General features: G+C 51.8%; 5 protein-coding genes across 6 annotated transcripts in view; 1 reads left to right on the forward strand and 4 right to left on the reverse strand.

Annotated features, from left to right (window-relative positions):
- The window catches only part of LOC108088789 (putative phosphatidate phosphatase), a 58,263-nt gene that overhangs the window by 2,318 nt on the left and 38,871 nt on the right, over positions 1 to 17,074 (reverse strand). The window contains exon 1 of one of the 2 annotated variants that reach the window (XM_017186755.1): positions 295 to 377. The exons of the other annotated variant lie outside the window; for it this stretch is intronic. The gene's annotated coding sequence lies outside the window, so the exon portion shown is untranslated. Of the gene's footprint in view, positions 1 to 294; positions 378 to 17,074 lie in introns of those variants that run through there. 2 annotated transcript variants of the gene reach the window in all.
- Positions 1,347 to 2,307, reverse strand: LOC108088792 (putative phosphatidate phosphatase). The gene has a single exon (XM_017186758.1). The coding sequence runs from the start codon at positions 2,305 to 2,307 to the stop codon at positions 1,390 to 1,392; it is 918 nt and encodes a 305-aa protein (XP_017042247.1). The 3' UTR covers positions 1,347 to 1,389.
- LOC108088790 (putative phosphatidate phosphatase) lies at positions 3,291 to 4,590 on the reverse strand. Its single transcript, XM_017186756.2, has one exon. The coding sequence runs from the start codon at positions 4,456 to 4,458 to the stop codon at positions 3,436 to 3,438; it is 1,023 nt and encodes a 340-aa protein (XP_017042245.1). The 5' UTR covers positions 4,459 to 4,590; the 3' UTR covers positions 3,291 to 3,435.
- Positions 9,025 to 11,780, forward strand: LOC108088791 (putative phosphatidate phosphatase). The gene is given in 2 exon segments (XM_017186757.2): positions 9,025 to 10,365; positions 10,368 to 11,780. Coding segments are annotated over 2 exon segments (1,005 nt in total). The 5' UTR covers positions 9,025 to 9,980; the 3' UTR covers positions 10,988 to 11,780.
- Positions 14,657 to 16,273, reverse strand: LOC108088788 (cilia- and flagella-associated protein 45). The gene has a single exon (XM_017186753.1). It carries the CDS (start codon positions 16,271 to 16,273, stop codon positions 14,657 to 14,659), a length of 1,617 nt encoding a protein of 538 aa, XP_017042242.1.

The raw sequence follows: 17,074 nt of genomic DNA on the forward strand, positions 1-17,074 counted from the left end.
CCCAGCTTTAACTACCCTGCTGAGCAGGAATTGTGCATATTTGAACTATGTATTCACTGGACTTGGTGGAGCAGTCGTATTCAAAAAATAAAAGGGCTCCCTGGCGCTTGTTCGCTGCCGTTTTTTAATGCTTCTGTATTATTTTAAGTGCCCTGTGAACTTTGAGCTTAGAAGAAGAGCAACAGGTCAACTTTTAATGAATCCCTCACGATCAGTTCATGATTTTACGTCAACACGTTTCAGTATTTATTTTGGTTATGGCGCACTTAACCGAGCTATTGAATAATTATTCACCTTTACGAGTGTTTAATTGCTTAACGCCACTGACTACCGCCTCTGTGAACCCATTCGCAACCGATCCGTAAACTTTTAAGCGCCGCTTGGCGATCGCAACTGAATAGGAAAACAAACGCCAAGTTGGCTTGTAAACAAATCGAAAGAGTCGCTCTTGCACTTGCTGCTATTAGTGAGAGCGAGTGGGAGAGACTCTGGAACGAGTGAGAGAGAGCGAAATCGAATGTGGACAGCGGTCAGCTCTCTTATCAGTTTGTGGCGATCGCGAACCACTTGTTGTGTGGATCGTAAGCATTGGTTCGCAACCCAGATAACCAGAATTAGGTTGTGCACTCGGGTAAAAGGCAGTTACGCTTGAAAGCTTTCAAATTGACAATTTGAAACCACAAATAATTGTGTAATTATAACGCACTAACAATGTGTGATGTTCCTAAATTAAAAATATTTAGCTTGCCAAAAAAAAAAAAAGAAAAAAACCATCATGCACACCGTTTCTAGAAAATTAATTACGACAAACCCTAGTTTAAAGTTTTGTAGCAAAATGGTCTTGTCGGCGCGTCACGAAATGAGCTGCACCTCCGAAAATATATTGAATAATTTGAAAGATCCTCTTAAGTACGTTTTCTTGAAGGGTTATACTTTTCAAATATGAACAAAATTTTTTTCTATTTAGTTTGTAATCCAGAATACTTCCTTATAAAATGATCAATCATTAGACTTTTATAATCTTATCATTTTAGCTTAAATGACAATGCAATAATTGCTTATATCTTCAGTTTAAGTTATTTTTCTACTAAATAATTACCTTTTTCAATTCTGTATCAATCAAAAAGGTCGAATTTCAGCCTTTATTGGTATTCAGATTATTCTTTCATGTAAAAAGAAACGGTGATGGTTTCTACTTTCCCACGTGTTGAATTTCGTGTTGGTGAGTTATGGCCCATTATGGATCAAGCTAATAAGCGGGAATCGGCTCAGAATGCAGTTCCACTGCTTGAGCTGCCCCCAAAATCAATTAGACAGCAACAGGTTGCGTGAATAAATTAGCGGCGTTTTATTACCGTAACTAAGACTAGCTTACTAACTAGCTACCGATCAGTAGCCGAAGGTGGCCCTGTTGTAGTAGCCGGCGTAGCCGTAGATCTGCTCGTTTCTTGGCCACTGGCGGCGCTTCACCCGCACCTCCGCGAACAAGTTGGCCACGGAGACGGTGGCGAAGGCGGCCACCGCCCACCCGAGCGCCGCTCCCGCCGCCACGTCCGACGGGTGGTTCTGGTGGGTGGAGATGCGCTCCCAGCACACCACCAGGGCCACCGATCCGCAGGCCAGCTGCAGCGTGGCCCTGGCCAACCTGAGCCAGGGGGCGAACAGCCTCGCCTGGGCGTAAAATACCAGGAAGCCCATGGCGTAGCAGCTTGTGGAGGCGAAGCCGCTGGGGAAGGAGTGGCGCACCACGGCGAGCAGGTCCTGCGAGGCGGCGAACTCCGTGCAGGCGAAGTCCTCCAGGAACAAGGTGGAGTTCCCCCCCGACAGCCCGGCGCAGCTCTCCTCCCCCTCCTCGCCCCACGTCGGCTGGCAGACGTCGAGGAAGTGGGGCCTCAACCTGCCAGTCGAGTGCTTGGTCAGCCGGATCGCCAGCAAGGTCAGTCCAAGGCCGAACAGGTAGACGCCGATGGCCTTGTAGCACTCGCTGATGAAGCTGGGGATGCGCACGCCCACGAAGACGAACCGCTGCCGCAGCTCCGAGGCAGTGGGCACCACGGCGGCCCGGAGCATCTCCACCACGAGCACGAAGGCCGCGGGCAGGGCCACCACCGCGATGGTCAGGTGCACCTTGGTCAGCCAGGGCTGGCGGTAGGGGTACTGCAGGCCGGGGTCGCCGCAGTGAAAGCCCCGCCGGGCGGTGGAGAGCTGCTGGGGCAGCACCACCAGGGCCGCTCCGTAGACCCCCAGCAGGATGAGGAAGTCGATGACCAGCCGCGAGAGCAGACGCGTGTTCGGATTGCCGCACATTTTCACACTGAAGATTGGGCGGGCCGAGCTGCCAGCTTCTTCGACCTGGTTCGAACCAGGCTCATTTGCATTTCCATCGGTCCAGCGGTGGAGCAATCTGCCACACAAACTTGTTTCACAAACCTTTGTTTTGCTTTTCCCCCTGATCTGCCGTCTGTCTCGCTCGCTTATCGAATGCTTAGCATATGTATATGCTAAGAATTCTGTTAATTTATGCCAATGATCAGAAAAAAGAAACCCTTTTCATTGTTAGTTTGACCTTAAAATTACCACTTTTAAATCACATTTAGATGTTCGTGGTATAATTATTACTTCTTTCAGAAATTGTTTTACTAAGTGTTTTTAATTTTTTTCTCTGACACAATATTTTTGGAAAATTATTTTTGAGGCTGTAAGCATAACTGTACTTAAAAGTGGTTTAAAATTATCAATAGTTTATTACCAACAATTGATTCTGACTTGATGATAAGATGTTCTTTTTATTTTTCTTCATATCGGAGATTTTGCCAAGTATTTGTTTACCCATTTAAATATAGAAGTTATAAGAATAAAAAGTATTTTTTGGAGTGTCACTTCTTAGCCCGGCTTAAATCAATCTCTTGATTCGACCCAGTACGGCAGGTGTTTTTTCGCGTTCTGAACTTGTTTTGTCTTTCTGGACAAAGGAAAGTAACTGTTAATATTGGCAACCTTTATGCCATGGATATCAATATAAGTTAGTCTGTATTATCTCCCAGAATATTTCTGTTGTAACACTTCTGGAATGTGGCGAATCGTAACCAAAGCCCTTCTGTTTTTTGTCTCTTTGCAGGTAAGCACAAACTCCGATGCCTCTTCGATCCGAAACTTTGATGCCTCAACTTTCGAAAACATCGAAGATTCGTCTTGGTCCGCCAATCGATAAAAAACACTTTCTACTCCACCAAGCAGACTTGGCCAATTCGCGATGAGCCAATCCCATTACCGGACTGAAACAACCTGCGTTCGTATCGTACTTGAACATTTATTTCGCTAGAATACAGACGAGAAAACAAAACAGGAATTCCGTGCCGTTCGTGGTTTGTGAATACATATGTGCATGTTTGCGGGTTCGCTAAGCTACGTTTCGCTAGGGGCTCCGCAGGGAGCTCAGGGCACGTAGCCGTAGTTGTGGTACGGCGTGGCGTACTGCGGCTGCGCCTGCGCGGGATGGGCGGCCAGATAGGGCAGGGTGCCGAAGGTGTAGGCCGGCAGGGCGGGGGGCTGGGTCGCTCCGGCGGCGGATCCGCCCGCCTGCGACTTGGTGGAGCTCTTCGGCGAGACCTGCGGCTTGCGCAGCGTGCTGGCGGAGTAGCCCGCCTTGGGCCACCGGCGACCGCCGAAGAGGTCCGCCACGTAGGCGCTGGTCAGCCAGGCGAAGGCCACGCCCAGCGCCGCCCCCGCGAGGACGTCGCTCCAGTGGTGGTAGTAGTCGGTGATGCGCGACAGGGAGACGTACCAGCCGAACATGACGAAGAGGAACTGCAGCAGGTGCTTGAGCAGCTTGGAGACGCGCGTGCTGAGGGCGGCCTGCAGGTAGATGGCCAGGTAGAGCATCGCGTAGACGGCCATGCTGGCGTGGCCGCTGGGGAAGGACTGGTTGAGCTGCTTGAACTGGAAGTCGCTCATGTTGGCGTTGCTGCACGTGAAGCTGTCGATGTACCGCCCCAGGTTCTGCCCCTCCTGGCAGCCGCTCCCGTCCGGCAGCATCGGCTGGCAGACCGCGAAGAAGTGCGGCCGCAGGCGGCCGATGCACAGCTTCGAGAGCATCGTGGCGAAGGTGACCATGGCCAGGCCGTACAGGTAGAAGATGGCCTGCCGGTACAGGTTGCCAAGTCGGTGGGACACCCGGCAGCCCTCCTTCTTCCCGCCGGGGCCTCCTGGTCCGCCGGGCAGCTGCTTGAAGAGCTCCACCACGGCGATCACGGCGGTGGGAACGGCCAGGGCGACGGCGATGAGCAGCTCCGTCCCGACGGAGCTGTCGCGGTACGGGTAGCCCAGCGACTCGTCGCCGCAGAAGAAGCCGCGCCGGAAGGGACGCACCAGCTTGTGGAGCAAGAGGCTGGCCGCGCTGAGGGCCGCCCAGATCAGGAGGTCGCAGAGCCCGCGGGCCAGCTTTGAGAACTTGGACATGGCTGGGACTTCGGAACCCGACTCTCAAATCTCGATTCTCGAATCTCGACGCTCGACGGAGACAGCGGATCGGATCGACTGGACCGACTGGCAAGCCGCGCTTAACTAACTGAGCGGAGCGGGTGAGTCGCCCAACCTGGCCGTGATTTGGGCTCTCTCTTGCTTGCGGGGCTTGTGGTCCGTCAGCCTCGACTGACTGGTGCGTGAGTCGCCCGAACAGCTGCTGTTATTGTCGCTGCGGCTTGTTGCTGGGGCAACTGCGACATGCCGTAAACATTCGCGGGTTGTTGCTTTTTATTAATTACAGGCCGGCCCGTTTTGCGTTGCGCCGACAGCACGGCGAATATTTGGCTAATTGGCAGACAAAGAGCCAACAAGTTCTAGGTGGATTGCGAAAATTCTCGCCGTGCAGCCGCCACTCATATTTCATCTATGAGTTTAATGCGCAGCGGTAAGAGCTCATATTTCATCCGCAATCGGCGAAAAAATAAACAAATCTCGGAGTGCAACACCCACCGCGGGCTCCATTGTTTGGCCGTTGAGAAACTGGTTTCACTTGCGGCCCGAAAGCCAAGAGAAAATCTGCGCAAGCCGATAAACCCCCGCCAGAAGAGGCGCAAACTGGTTTCTGCGGAGAGAGTCTTCGTTCTCGCCTTTCGCTGCAGATCGTGCGCTTTTCGGTTTTCGGGTGCGTGTGCATAATTTCCTAGTGGGCAGCCAGCGGAACCGACACAAGAAAGGCTGGAAAACCCACTGGACCCACGATGGTGGTGGTGGTGGGCACCACTGAAGTGTGCAAGTGCGGGGATTTGGGTCTGCCGCTGGCTAATTGCTCAACTTACTCGCTCATCGCGCATCGCCCATCGATTCGGTTTGAGCTGAGCGCTGGGAATTTTCACTTTTAGGGATTTCTCGGCCAGTGATTCACTCAGCGGATTCGTTTGCGGCTCAGTGGTTGGATGGTGCAGGTGGTTTCGCACTTGCTCAGCGGCGGTTCTATGACGTCGCCGGGTGAGGTGTGCATTCTTCAGGTGGCTTCTCTCCGAAGTGACGTCTGCGCCGAGCTTAAAGCTTGGGATTCTGTCCGCTGTTTATTTTTATTCGATGGCTAATTGAAACGCTCGGCAGACAGGGCTGGAGCGGGCCAAGAGCGGGTTAAGAGCGGGAGGCGATGCGGCTCGTTAGCTTGGCAAATTAACACCAGGCTTCGGCCATAATTCGCTGTTTATTAAAAGATATTTTTTACTATTTGTCTGGTAATTTAGTCGTTATGATAATACGATTCAAACGCAAACAAACACTTAAGTTTTAGGACTGTAAAACCGAAAAGCTTGTCATTTAATTTAAGCAGTTCCCATAATTCACATGCCAATATTGTTTATTGCAAACTGTCAAATATTTTGGTTCTTTGAAGGTCGTAGCATGTATTTGTCTAATTTATACATACTCTGCTCTCCCATAGATAAAAACTGTTATTCTCAGTACAGATAAAAAAGTTTATATTATATATATTTATCTCTATTGGCTTGTTATTGTGCTGTGGGTTAACTGATAGCAAATTTTGGTGTTTTAAAAGTCAAAATTGTAAACACATAAAAGATATTCAAGGTAGTAAAAAATGTTGCAGATCTTTCAAATGGAAAAAGTTCTAAAACAATACAAAAATATCTTCTTTTAAAAAATCAATCAAAAATTTGATTACTTTTTTAATATTATTATAATATAATATTATAATATTACATATATCTTTTTTCATTCCATGAATAAAGTATAGTATTGTACTCGGATAATCTGTTGGAGTTTACTCCTCCTCTGCGTCGCAAACTTTCGACTATAATTAAAATTGCCTCTGCCAGGAAATACAAATGCTGATATAGGCAGGTCAACTTTCAAATTAATTTCCTCATATAAGGAGCGGCTTGATTTGAGCAAATGAGTACTTTTGCATATCAATTACCATTTTAATTACCCAGTTTTTAAGATGTTTCAATTCGGAATGTGCGAATTGGGGAAACCCTCTGCATGTGCAGATCGATTTGAACATTTAATGGCTGCTGAAAATTGGCGTTATAAATTGCAGGAAATCGTTTGAAATTCGAATGGTTTACATGAAGTTACCTCACTCGATCGAAATCATGACAAATTACTGTGGGTTTGATTAGTATTGGGTAATCAAAAAAGGGGCTTCCTAAATGGGTTTCTGGCTCTCGATCTGTTGGGTGCATTGCACGTGCAGGGAATTAAAATCAATTCCAGTCGATCTCGGTTAAATTGCTCAATCCGCAGAACACTCAGCGTTGGGAAAGGTTCGCAGATCTTGAGGCGATTTGTTGCAAGTTGCGATTGTTCCCTCAACGAATCGATCTAGAAACGTCAGCTCTGGTTATTCACCCCTCGGTTATCGTAGACAGCTTAAAAAGCCACTGAACTATAAACTTCCTGTCCGAATCGTGCACCTGACTGTTGCTTCATGTCTAACACTTTTTCCGCCTCCCCTGGAGACTTTTCACGAGGGTCTGCGAACTGGCAATTGCTCTTGGCGCCGGCGAAGTGTCAACAGCCGCCTATTGTCGCAGCGCAAACAGATTTCCCCATGCTAATCGCGGAATGCCAATGCCAAGTGAATCTTTATCGCATCGGAACGAATAGGATCGGATCGGATCGGATCGGATCGGCAGAGGTTCCCCATATGCATACTGCGCCGCAATCTTTCCCCCGATTTGCGTGCGATTCGCTATCAGCTGGCGATCGCGATTTCACGCTCGCACCTCGCCAGCGAATTCTGGCACCTCGTTCTTATCAGCCAGGAAAAGAGAAAAAGTGCAACCGACACAGAAATAAAAACACTTGTTCTGAAGTAACTGCCTCAGCAGTTTCACTTTTTTGCTGGACAGGAAGTGCTTCTTGGGTTCGCAACACCCGACTCCAATCCGCATTTGTGCCTAGTCAGATTTTCGTGTTTACCTCGGTCTGCGACGGAGACTATTTACTCGTACCCAGAAACCGCGTGGGTTGTGCAATCGGCGTTTACCCGCTGGATCTGCGTATTTAACAAATTATGTCAATAATAAATTCTGATTTAGTGTCGCCGCAGTCGAAGGTGTCACTAAAGAGGACCCCACTGCCATATAAAACCAGAAACCTTACGATCCGCCCGTCGGCTTCTCGTGGCACTCATCATGATCACATTAATGATCATGAATACTCGTTTTTGGCGCGTGCTGCGGTCGTTCATTGATACGACTTGCAGTGCAAAGTTTGAGCGTTGGGGATTGGAAAAGGGGGCGGATCTGGTGGAGCGGTCTTTCTGCGGATCGGATCGGATTACAGTAAACCCAAGATAGCGGGCACCGTTATATGTAACAGTTAACAATCTATAATGGGGGCATCTTTTAACTTTTAACTGTGAAAATTCCTTTAATTTGTATAGTAACTAAAATTTCATTGCAGTTTCTAACTTCATACCAAAAACTAATATAGATCATAAATAAATACCATTAGAATTGTTATTTCTTCCCACTATCTCATCAAATGCTATGACGTAAGACTCTCTTTGAAGAACATAATATAAAAATAAATTAAAATATACAAAAAATGTTCCATGTCGAATTAGCTTCGAAATGGCTTCCTCTTTCAATTTGCCAAACCTAACCCAAACACCTCCAATGTGACGGTTCTGTGTGAATTTAGCCAGGAACCCTCGACTGGCCATTTGCATATCCGTGGTCTGCATGGCTATTGTCCGCCCAACTCTCGAAGTAATTTCCTTCATTGGGACTCCGAAATTAGCATAAATTAACAGCAAATAGTTGCAGGCACTGCAATTCCGATGTAAATTGAGCAGTTGAAATTGCCATAAAGAAGCCCGATTCGGAGTGCAAATACAAAGTGGCCATAAACTGGCTGCAGTTTATGCACTGGGGCTCCAGCCTCCACTGCAGTTTCAGCTCTCGGAGTCCGGCGACTGTTTGCCCTGGTCCCCATGGCCGCAGAACCCACTCCGCCCAGGTCCGCTTACTCACTGTGGGTCCGAGCAACGACCTACATCAACACAAATCCCACAAAGGCACGCAGCGTCTCAAGTCACGTCGAGGTGACCTACTCCTCTGGCCACCGCTGGCAGCCCAAGGAGCCTCTCCACTGCGCCACCTCACCACCTCCGTCCTCGCATGGCATCGCATCCATCTGCTGGATGCAACTCTTTCATTATGCGCAATGCCAAGTCGCAGGCAAACAAACCTAAGCAAACTGAGCAGAGCAAACCTTGAAACAATTCAATAGTTTCCTCATTAGCAACATTCGTGCCAAAGCCAACAGGCGGCAAGAGAAGTCGGCCTGAGCGGGAGTACACTGAGCCATTAAACCTAGGAATTAGTTTTCTGTATAAGCAATAAACCCAGAAAATCGTTCAGGTCTGATAACCTAACTAACCTTTTTATTGAAGAAGGAACTAAAGTTAATTACCAATAAAGTATAAAAAATAAAAGATTAAAAACAATGAATCAAAAAACATATTTTTTGTGAAATAAAAATAATTTATGTTTTAATATTAAAATATTATTTTGTGAAAACAAAGGCTTGCATAGTATTTTGTTTTAGAATATTAACAATCACTTTTTGTAGATATTCCAGTTCTGCGTAATTCTTATCTGTAGCTACTTGTTGGCTGTTCATAATTTCCTCTAGAAGCAAAATGGAACCTTTCTTTCTGAGTGTACGAGCGAACAGAGAGTAGCGCGGTCGTGATAAGGAGCCAAGTACAAGTACCATTGAAACCCAATATCAATGCGAATCGAGACAGCGAACCACTGGGAACCTTCGACGGTGGGCCGTCTCTCGGATTCAGTTTGTTTGGGTTCGCGATCGAAGACCGTAGGCCGCAGACCGTAGACCGTAGACACTCCAGCGGGCCAGAAACCGAGGGCCATTCGCAACCTAAGTCGTATTAGCAGTTGCAGCTGCAGTCGCAGTTGCAGTCGCAGTCGCAGTTGCCGTCGCAGTCGCAGTCGCAGTGCAGTCACCGCCAGCGAGCTAGTCACATTCGCCGACGATCGGATCCAAACAAAGCGTCAGAGCGGCCCAGAGCCCCACAGACATCGAAACGGAGTGCGGAAAAGCGGTTCGCTGGTTCGCTGGGCCGCTGCCATTGGTTCACGGGCTGACGGCCAACTGAGTGACGGCTGTTGGCCAAAGCTCGCCAATTTTCCGCGAGGAAAATCGCCTTTGAACCCGCGATACTTTCGAGAGCCGAGCTCACCAATTCGCGGTAATAGCGCTCGCCGGCGAGTAAGTGCGCAGTTTGTGTGACAGCCGAAAAGTGGCTGGAGTGAATGAACGGAACGACTGGCCACAGACGTTGGGCGTGAAATCAGAAACAAATGTGCTGTCGCCAAAGCCAGTGCCAAGAGTGCCAAGAGTCGGGCGATTGGCCCGAACCCACGCGATAAGAACGCTGTTGAAATACGAGACCGAGTCGCAATCGAACAGGGATCGAATAGGAAATTAGAAAGGCCTCTCAGAACATGCACACCTTCAAGAGGGGCTTCTTCTGCGCGGACCTGAGCATCCGGTACCCCTACAGGGAGTGCACCATCACGGTGCCGATGCTCCTGGTGATGATGCTCCTGCTGCCGATGCTCTTCGTCGCCGTGGTGGAGATCATGCGCATCTGCAAGCGCTTCCGCACGCGGCTCTACCTGCGCAACCTGTGGCGCGCGGAGGCCACCTTCAGCTTCGGCTTCATCGCCACCTACCTGACCACGGAGCTGGCCAAGCACGCGGTGGGTCGCCTGCGGCCGCACTTCTTCCACGGCTGCCAGCCGCGCCTCGACGACGGCAGCAGCTGCGCGGACCCCCAGAACGCCGAGCTGTACGTGGAGCAGTTCCACTGCACCAACCACGACCTCTCCCCCGCCAGATCCGCGAGCTGCACGTCAGCTTCCCGAGCGGCCACAGCAGCCTCAGCTTCTACTCGATGCTCCTCCTCGCCCTCTACGTCCACGGGGTGTGGCGCGGGCGGGGCGGGGTGCAGGTGCTGCGGCACGTCCTCCAGCTGCTGCTCCTCATGGCCGCGCTCTGCGTCTCGCTGAGCCGCGTCGCCGACTACTGGCACCACTGGACCGACGTCCTGGCCGGCGCCCTCCTGGGAGCCACCTACGCCGCCCTCACCGCCGCCTACGTGGGCGACCTCCTGCGCCGCCGGCCACGCCCCCCCGGCAGCCTTCCGCCCCCGCTGAGCTACAGCCACCACCTGCACCACCACCACCAGCTGATGGCCGACAACAACAACTCGGCGGCCTCCGCTAAGGTCCACTTCCTGGCGGCGGCGGCCTCCGCCTCGATGACCACCTCCACTCCGCTGGACGACATTCAGGACTCGGAGGAGGAGGAGGACTCCCGGGACTCAAGGGACTCCAGGGACTCCAGGGACTCGGAAGACTCGCAGGACTCCCAGGAGGAGGACGAGGACTACAAGCCACCAGCTGAGCGACCCCCCTCCCCGCCCCGCGATCTGACCCACGTCGTCTAAGACACCAGGCTGGAAAAAGTGGCGCGCGAGGGAATAATCTGGCTTATCGGCCTGCCGGCTGCTATTTCGACTATTTTTCCGTTTAGAAACCGAAGCAAATAGTAATATGTGATAAGCGCGCGGCGCACTCTCTACCTGATATGCCACTGGCCACCTCCACACCTCCTCCAGACCTCCTCCTCCTCCTCCTGCCTTATAAGCGATCGGTTGTGCAACTCCGGCGGCGATCCGGGAAATCGATTCGGCCTTCGAGTGCCTGAATTCGAGTCGCAAGAATTCGGTGGCGCGTTTCGCCAAAACTATCTGCCGCCGCGATAGTGCAAGAGCCGGATCGAGCCGCTATATCTGGACGGTGGACGGTGGATGGTGGTCGGTGGCTACTGCCTGCATCCCCCGCATTCCCGCGCCGCAGAAGCTGCGACTCGTTTGTTTGTAAACAATGCCGCAGTCACGTCGCAGTCGCCGTCGCCGCGTTTGAAGTGGGCAGCCCGCCAACGTGGATCGGCGACGGCAATCAGCTGCGACAATCTCCGGCAGCGACGCCGACTGCAGCGCCTTCTGGCCGATAAGGCATTATAAATAATGCCGGGCTCACAGCTCGCAGCTCGCAGATCGGAGCTTCGGAAACTCGCACGAGGATGGATGCGAGGCGCGAGATTTATGAACAAATCAATTAAGTCGAGTCCAGTTTTATTATTTGTTTTATGTTAATTATGTTTGGCTCTCGACAGATTTTAAGGCCTAATCTAAGTGTTTGCTGCACAGGCTGAATAAATATTTATTGCCCAAGTGATTTGTGGGGTGGAGTTTTTGGGTTCGGCTCCCGGCATTCCGATACGGTTGGGTTTCCAGCGACGACCGCGATTCCAGGAAGCCCTTTGTCGAGGCAGAGGCTCTTGTGGCAACTTCTGGCCGGATTGTCCGCAAACAAAGGCCCGATAAGAACGCCGCCTATCAGATAGATAGATAAATAAATATGTAATTGTGGTCATAATACCACTCTGGAATGTGTTCGAGGAAAGCGAAAATGGTTATTCTTGGCCGACTAATTGTGTGTTTCTCAAGCGTGTCGCGTATCTAATCGCAGCTATTTCATAAGTTCTTCCCCGCATTCCGGCCAGAATAGTCACACCCAAGATTCGCATAGCCTGAATTTGGGAAGAGTCCGGGGCCAGTTGGCGCCACCCGGCAGGTGCTCCTCCTTATCGGCTGGGATTAGAGGGGTGGAAGGGTTCTCCGGAGCAGATAGCATCAGCAGGCCATCAATCATGCCCCTCCCCAAGCGACACTCCTTGATTGCCGATTCAATTTAAGGCCTTCCCCTGCAACCTTATTGATTTGCCATGTTCAATTAAACCGAATTTCGTCTATTTATAATACGCTATTTTTGCGCTCAATGCGCCGCTCAGACCGCGCGGCTTCCGTCCGGTGACCTCCACAAATCCACTCCGCAGCGACACCTCCCCAGCGGTCCAATCAAGCGGCTTCCTCATTTATATTGATTTTCAATTTCGGTCCCCGCCCCGCGCGTATTGATATGCAAACTGGCGCGCGATTGATGTCTTAAATTTGAGGCGCAATTGAGACCCATTACCCAGTCACCTAGATATGGATGGAGGAGCTCTTGGCTGCAGATGTAAATACGGAGCACTTTGCTCATCTGTCTTGCGCCGCTTTGAACCACCTCGCATCGATTCCACAATGGGGAAAGGAGAAAGGGAATCGCTGCTGCGGCTGCGGCTGCGGCAGATAAACCAGACCGCAACTACAAAGGAAAGCCATAGGAACCAAACGCAAAACTAAAGCCGAGCAATTTATTTTTAAGCACACGTATCGGAGGCATACCTCCCAGCCAGCCCAACTAAGCCCAAAGAAGCCAATCTGGAGTGAACGGGGAAGAAATCACTTGGCTAATACAAAACAATTGTGTGCAATCTTGCAGATACACTTCGACGGCAGTGGAGCCTCGGAGGAGCGACGCCGAGGAATGCAGGGCACGCCGAGCCAGCTGCGTCTTACTATTTCCAATTACAATATCGATATTTTTTGGCTTTTTACCTTTTACCCAGCACGATATTTATAAATGCCAAAGATGCCGCGACAGGCACAGTGGTAACCAAATTAAATTAAATGGGACTTTTGAATATTTCGGAAAAATTAATTCTACACTTATAAATGTTTTTAAAGCTATTTATTATTATTATTATTTATTCACATTTTATTTTTTCGATCGAACTTAAATATTTGAAATTACTCAACTAAAATTTCGTCTTCAAGGCATTAATATTCGTTTCGAGCTCTGGAATTTTAAATTACCTACATATAGGGTTTCTGAGTTATGGTTATTTCGATGAAAATGTAATTAATCATTTTAGACAAAACCAGATTTTAAAGAAATTCTAGTTTTACACTTTATTTGAGTTCTATTCTATTACTTTAAACATTTGATTCGGAAAGGATATTAAAATAATGTGAAAGATTTTTCCCAAAAAAACAAGAGTTTTGGTAACAAGAGTTTGTCCCAAAATGTAATCGGAATTTTCCGGGCTGGTTCCACCGTTCGAGCAGACTCCCTCGCATAGTTTGTCTCCGCTTCTCTATTGACATTTCCTCAAAACTTTTCTCATCAATTCACGTCGAGTGTGTGTGTTGGTACTTGTAAATACGACAACGTTTATTGTCATTGGAATTATTACTGCCATATGCGAGTGGCAGGCAATCCCTCTGCGGGTCCCGGGAAGTCGAAGGTAGGAGTCACAATGGTTGCCAGGGGAAACCGGTTCCCCGCCCCGGCATTTCCCCTCCCTCAGCCCGCTGGGCGGTAGAAAGTGGGTGGTGGGAGGTGGTGGGCGGAGCGGGGCTTATCTTGCGTATTTTTTTGGCGTATGCGAAAATTTAACGAATCATGAAATACGATAATTGAACCATGCACAAGAGTTCGTCGTTGCCGTCGTCGCTTCACTCGGTGGCATCTTCCATCGAGCCCAGCTCCATCTCCATCTCCATCTTCATCGTCATCTCCGTCTTCTTTTTCGGCTGCGTCTCCGCTTTTCCATTGTTTGCTTGTGTGCGCTCGGCGAATGTGTGTGGCATAATAAAATTTTATTGTAGCCAAAACTTGGCTACCACTTTTTCCATGGCACCGAGCAGTAGTTTTTCTCCCCTTCCCTTCTCTTCCCCTCGCCGTAATTGTTTGTCCCCACCCGCGGGGAAAGTGGGTGGGAGCGGGAGAGGGAGAGCGAGTGGAAGGGGGAGGGGGAGGTTGCCTAAACGCCCACATAGTTGGAAATTAGCGAGGTGTGTGGGCGGACCTTTCTGCCGCACGCGCAACAATGTCGCACCGTCATCATGGCGGTTCTTTGATTTCTCTCCCCGCCAGTTACTTTCCTCTGCCAATTTTATGGCATACTTTCGGGCCGTGGATCGGAGTCGAACCTTTTGGGATCTGCGGAGTATATATATAACCCCCTCAAACAACTTTCCCACCCGCATAGCTCGCACCATTCATTGTATTCCACGCACATCGAAGTGGACTTTATTTCTTACAGAACCTTACAGAACTAAGTGAGTGGCTTTAAGACCACTGCCACATACTTTAAGGCGCCAGTAGGGAATACCCTAACTGCTATCCGGTCCCGCCCGATTCTAGGCAACTCCTCGGGCTGCTCCTCAGCGGATCCGGTTGCGGCTGCCCTGGATGCTCTTCAGCTGCTTCTCCACCTCGCGCAGGTACTTCTCCGGCAGGCAGTTCTCGCGCATGGCGGCGATCTTGGCGCTGATCACCGCCTGGATGTTGGCGTCTCGCTGCTTCTCCTGGTCGAGCCACTTGCGCACCCTGGCCGCCTCCTGCTCGGCCAGGCGCCGCCGCTCCGCCTGCTTGTCGCTCATCTGCTGGCGCAGGTCCTGGCGGTACGCCTGCCGCTGGGCGTCCCGCTGCCGGTCGACGGCCTTCTCGCGCTCCTCCTCCTCGCGCATCCGCTCCATCACCTTGGCGAACTCCTCGCCGGCGTGGGCGATCTCCAGGGCCAGCCGATGCTTCATCTCCTGCGCCTGCTGCGCCCGCGCCTCCAGCAGGTCCCGCTCCGCCTCCCGGCGCGCGATGGCCGCCTCCTTCTCCCGCTGGCGGTACTCGCGCTCCACGCGGTCCCGCTCCTTGAGGTACTTCAGCTCCTCGTTGGTCTGGCGCGTCTCCATGGCCTCGGCCGCCACCGTGAAGATGCGCTGCTGGCGGCGCTCGAACTCCTTCTTCGCCAGCCGCTGCATCTCCTTCAGCTGGCGCTCCTTCTCCTGCTTCTCGCGCATGTAGGCGGTCACCCGCAGCTCCGCCAGCCGCTCCTGCTCGCTGAGCATCGTCTTGAACACGTTCGACATCTCCCGGATGCGCTGCAGCTCCTCGCGGAAGCGCTGCTTCCTCAGCTGCGCGAAGGCCCGCTGCTGCTCCTCCTGGCCGCGCAGCAGCTCGGTGGCCCGCCGGATGTCCTTGGCCTCGTCGGCCACCCGCTTGGCCTCCAGGAAGCGGACGTTCTCGCGATCCGACAGCTGCTGGCGGATCTCCTGGGCGTAGCGGTTCCGCTTCTCCACCTCCAGTCGCTCGCGCTCGTCCTCGGCGGTCAGCGCCTTCTGGGCCCGCTCGTTCACCATCCGCGCCAGCCGCTCGTCGTCCTCGCGCAGCGCCTTGCTCAGGAGGTGCTTCTCCTGGATCTGCGCCTCCCGCACCGCCTTGCACTTGGCGTCGAGGATCATGCGGTTGATCTGCTTCACCTCCTGCTCCTGCTCCTGGCGCGCCAGGAAGGCGCGGCTCAGCACCGACTGCCGCTCCTCCAGAATCTCGCTGAGCATGTTGCTCCTGACCTCCGAAGCTCCCGTTCCCCGGGCTTCGTCGATGGCCCTGAACCGCCGCCGCGTCTCCTCGACCGCCTGCAGCTGCCTGCGGTGCTCCTCCTCCTGCTGCTCGATCCTCTCCAGCTTTTCGCCCACTGTCTCCAGCTTCCCCTTATCCTTGAGGCGCCGCAGCTCTCCCGCTCGCAGCACCACCTGCTTGGTGCCCTGGTTGCGCTTCCGCTCCCGCTCGTTGCGCTTCAGCTGCTTCTGGTCGTAGGCCGCCGACTGGTCGCACGGGTTCCTCCTGAAGCAGCCGAAGGAGGTGGTGGAGGGGCGGAAGCCGCCGGCAGGAGGACGGTAGGCTGCGGTTTGAGCCCGCGCCCTGGCCCTCAGCTCCTGGCATTTCTGCTGCAGCTGCGACTCCGCGCTGACGAACCGCACATTGGAGGCGGAGTAGCAGGGCATCCTTCTTGAAGTAAGCGAGGTAACGAGGTGTGCCAGAGGACTATCTCCTTGACGGGGATCTAAGCTGCAATGAGCAGGGCGCCTGGGAAAGCGAACTCGACTCGCGTTGCTGGGAGAACTTGTTTGGGTAACAAGCGGTGGTTGCCTTGGCTCCCCATCGAGTAGCCATGCCACCCGGCCAAAGTGCGAAGCTATTCGGAAAACACTCCGGGTTCCCACGGAGGACGGAGGACAGTGGGCGTGCCGGGATAGAGATAGCGGGAGCGGGCTTCCGACGGCTTTGAATTGAAATACGCTTCCCGGAAGCTTTTCCCTTGATTTGTTCTGACTGCCGCTCTTATCTTCCCTGTCCACTGGGCGAGCATTTAAACGGTCCCCAGTCCCCAGTCCCCAGTCCTCGGTCCCCGACCCTCGGAGCCGAGCATCAAAAATGCAACCAAGCATAAATTTCGGGGCTCTGCGGCGGCCCCCAATGATTTATGCGCCTTGTCCAAGGACAAACACACCCTGCCCCACCCAAATCGGTCCCTTTCCTTTCCTTTCCTCCCCCCTACCAACCATTCCAGTTCAGTTCAGCTCAGCTTGGTCCAGTCCAGTCCAATGATGTGTGCGAATGTGTGAAAGAAGTCAGCAATTATGCGGCATAGAAAAGCAATAAGCCAACAAAATTCACACATTGTGGACGGGTCCAGAACTGGACACTTGAGATATCGGGCGGGGAGCGGGCCTGGCCCACATCCGACTGCGACTGTTCGAATGTCCATGGCGTCAGCATCCATCCATCCATCCAACCAACCTTCC

Source organism: Drosophila ficusphila, unplaced genomic scaffold, assembly GCF_018152265.1.
Source record: "Drosophila ficusphila isolate 14025-0441.05 unplaced genomic scaffold, ASM1815226v1 contig_106, whole genome shotgun sequence".
In the NCBI taxonomy this organism is placed as follows: domain Eukaryota; kingdom Metazoa; phylum Arthropoda; class Insecta; order Diptera; family Drosophilidae; genus Drosophila; species Drosophila ficusphila.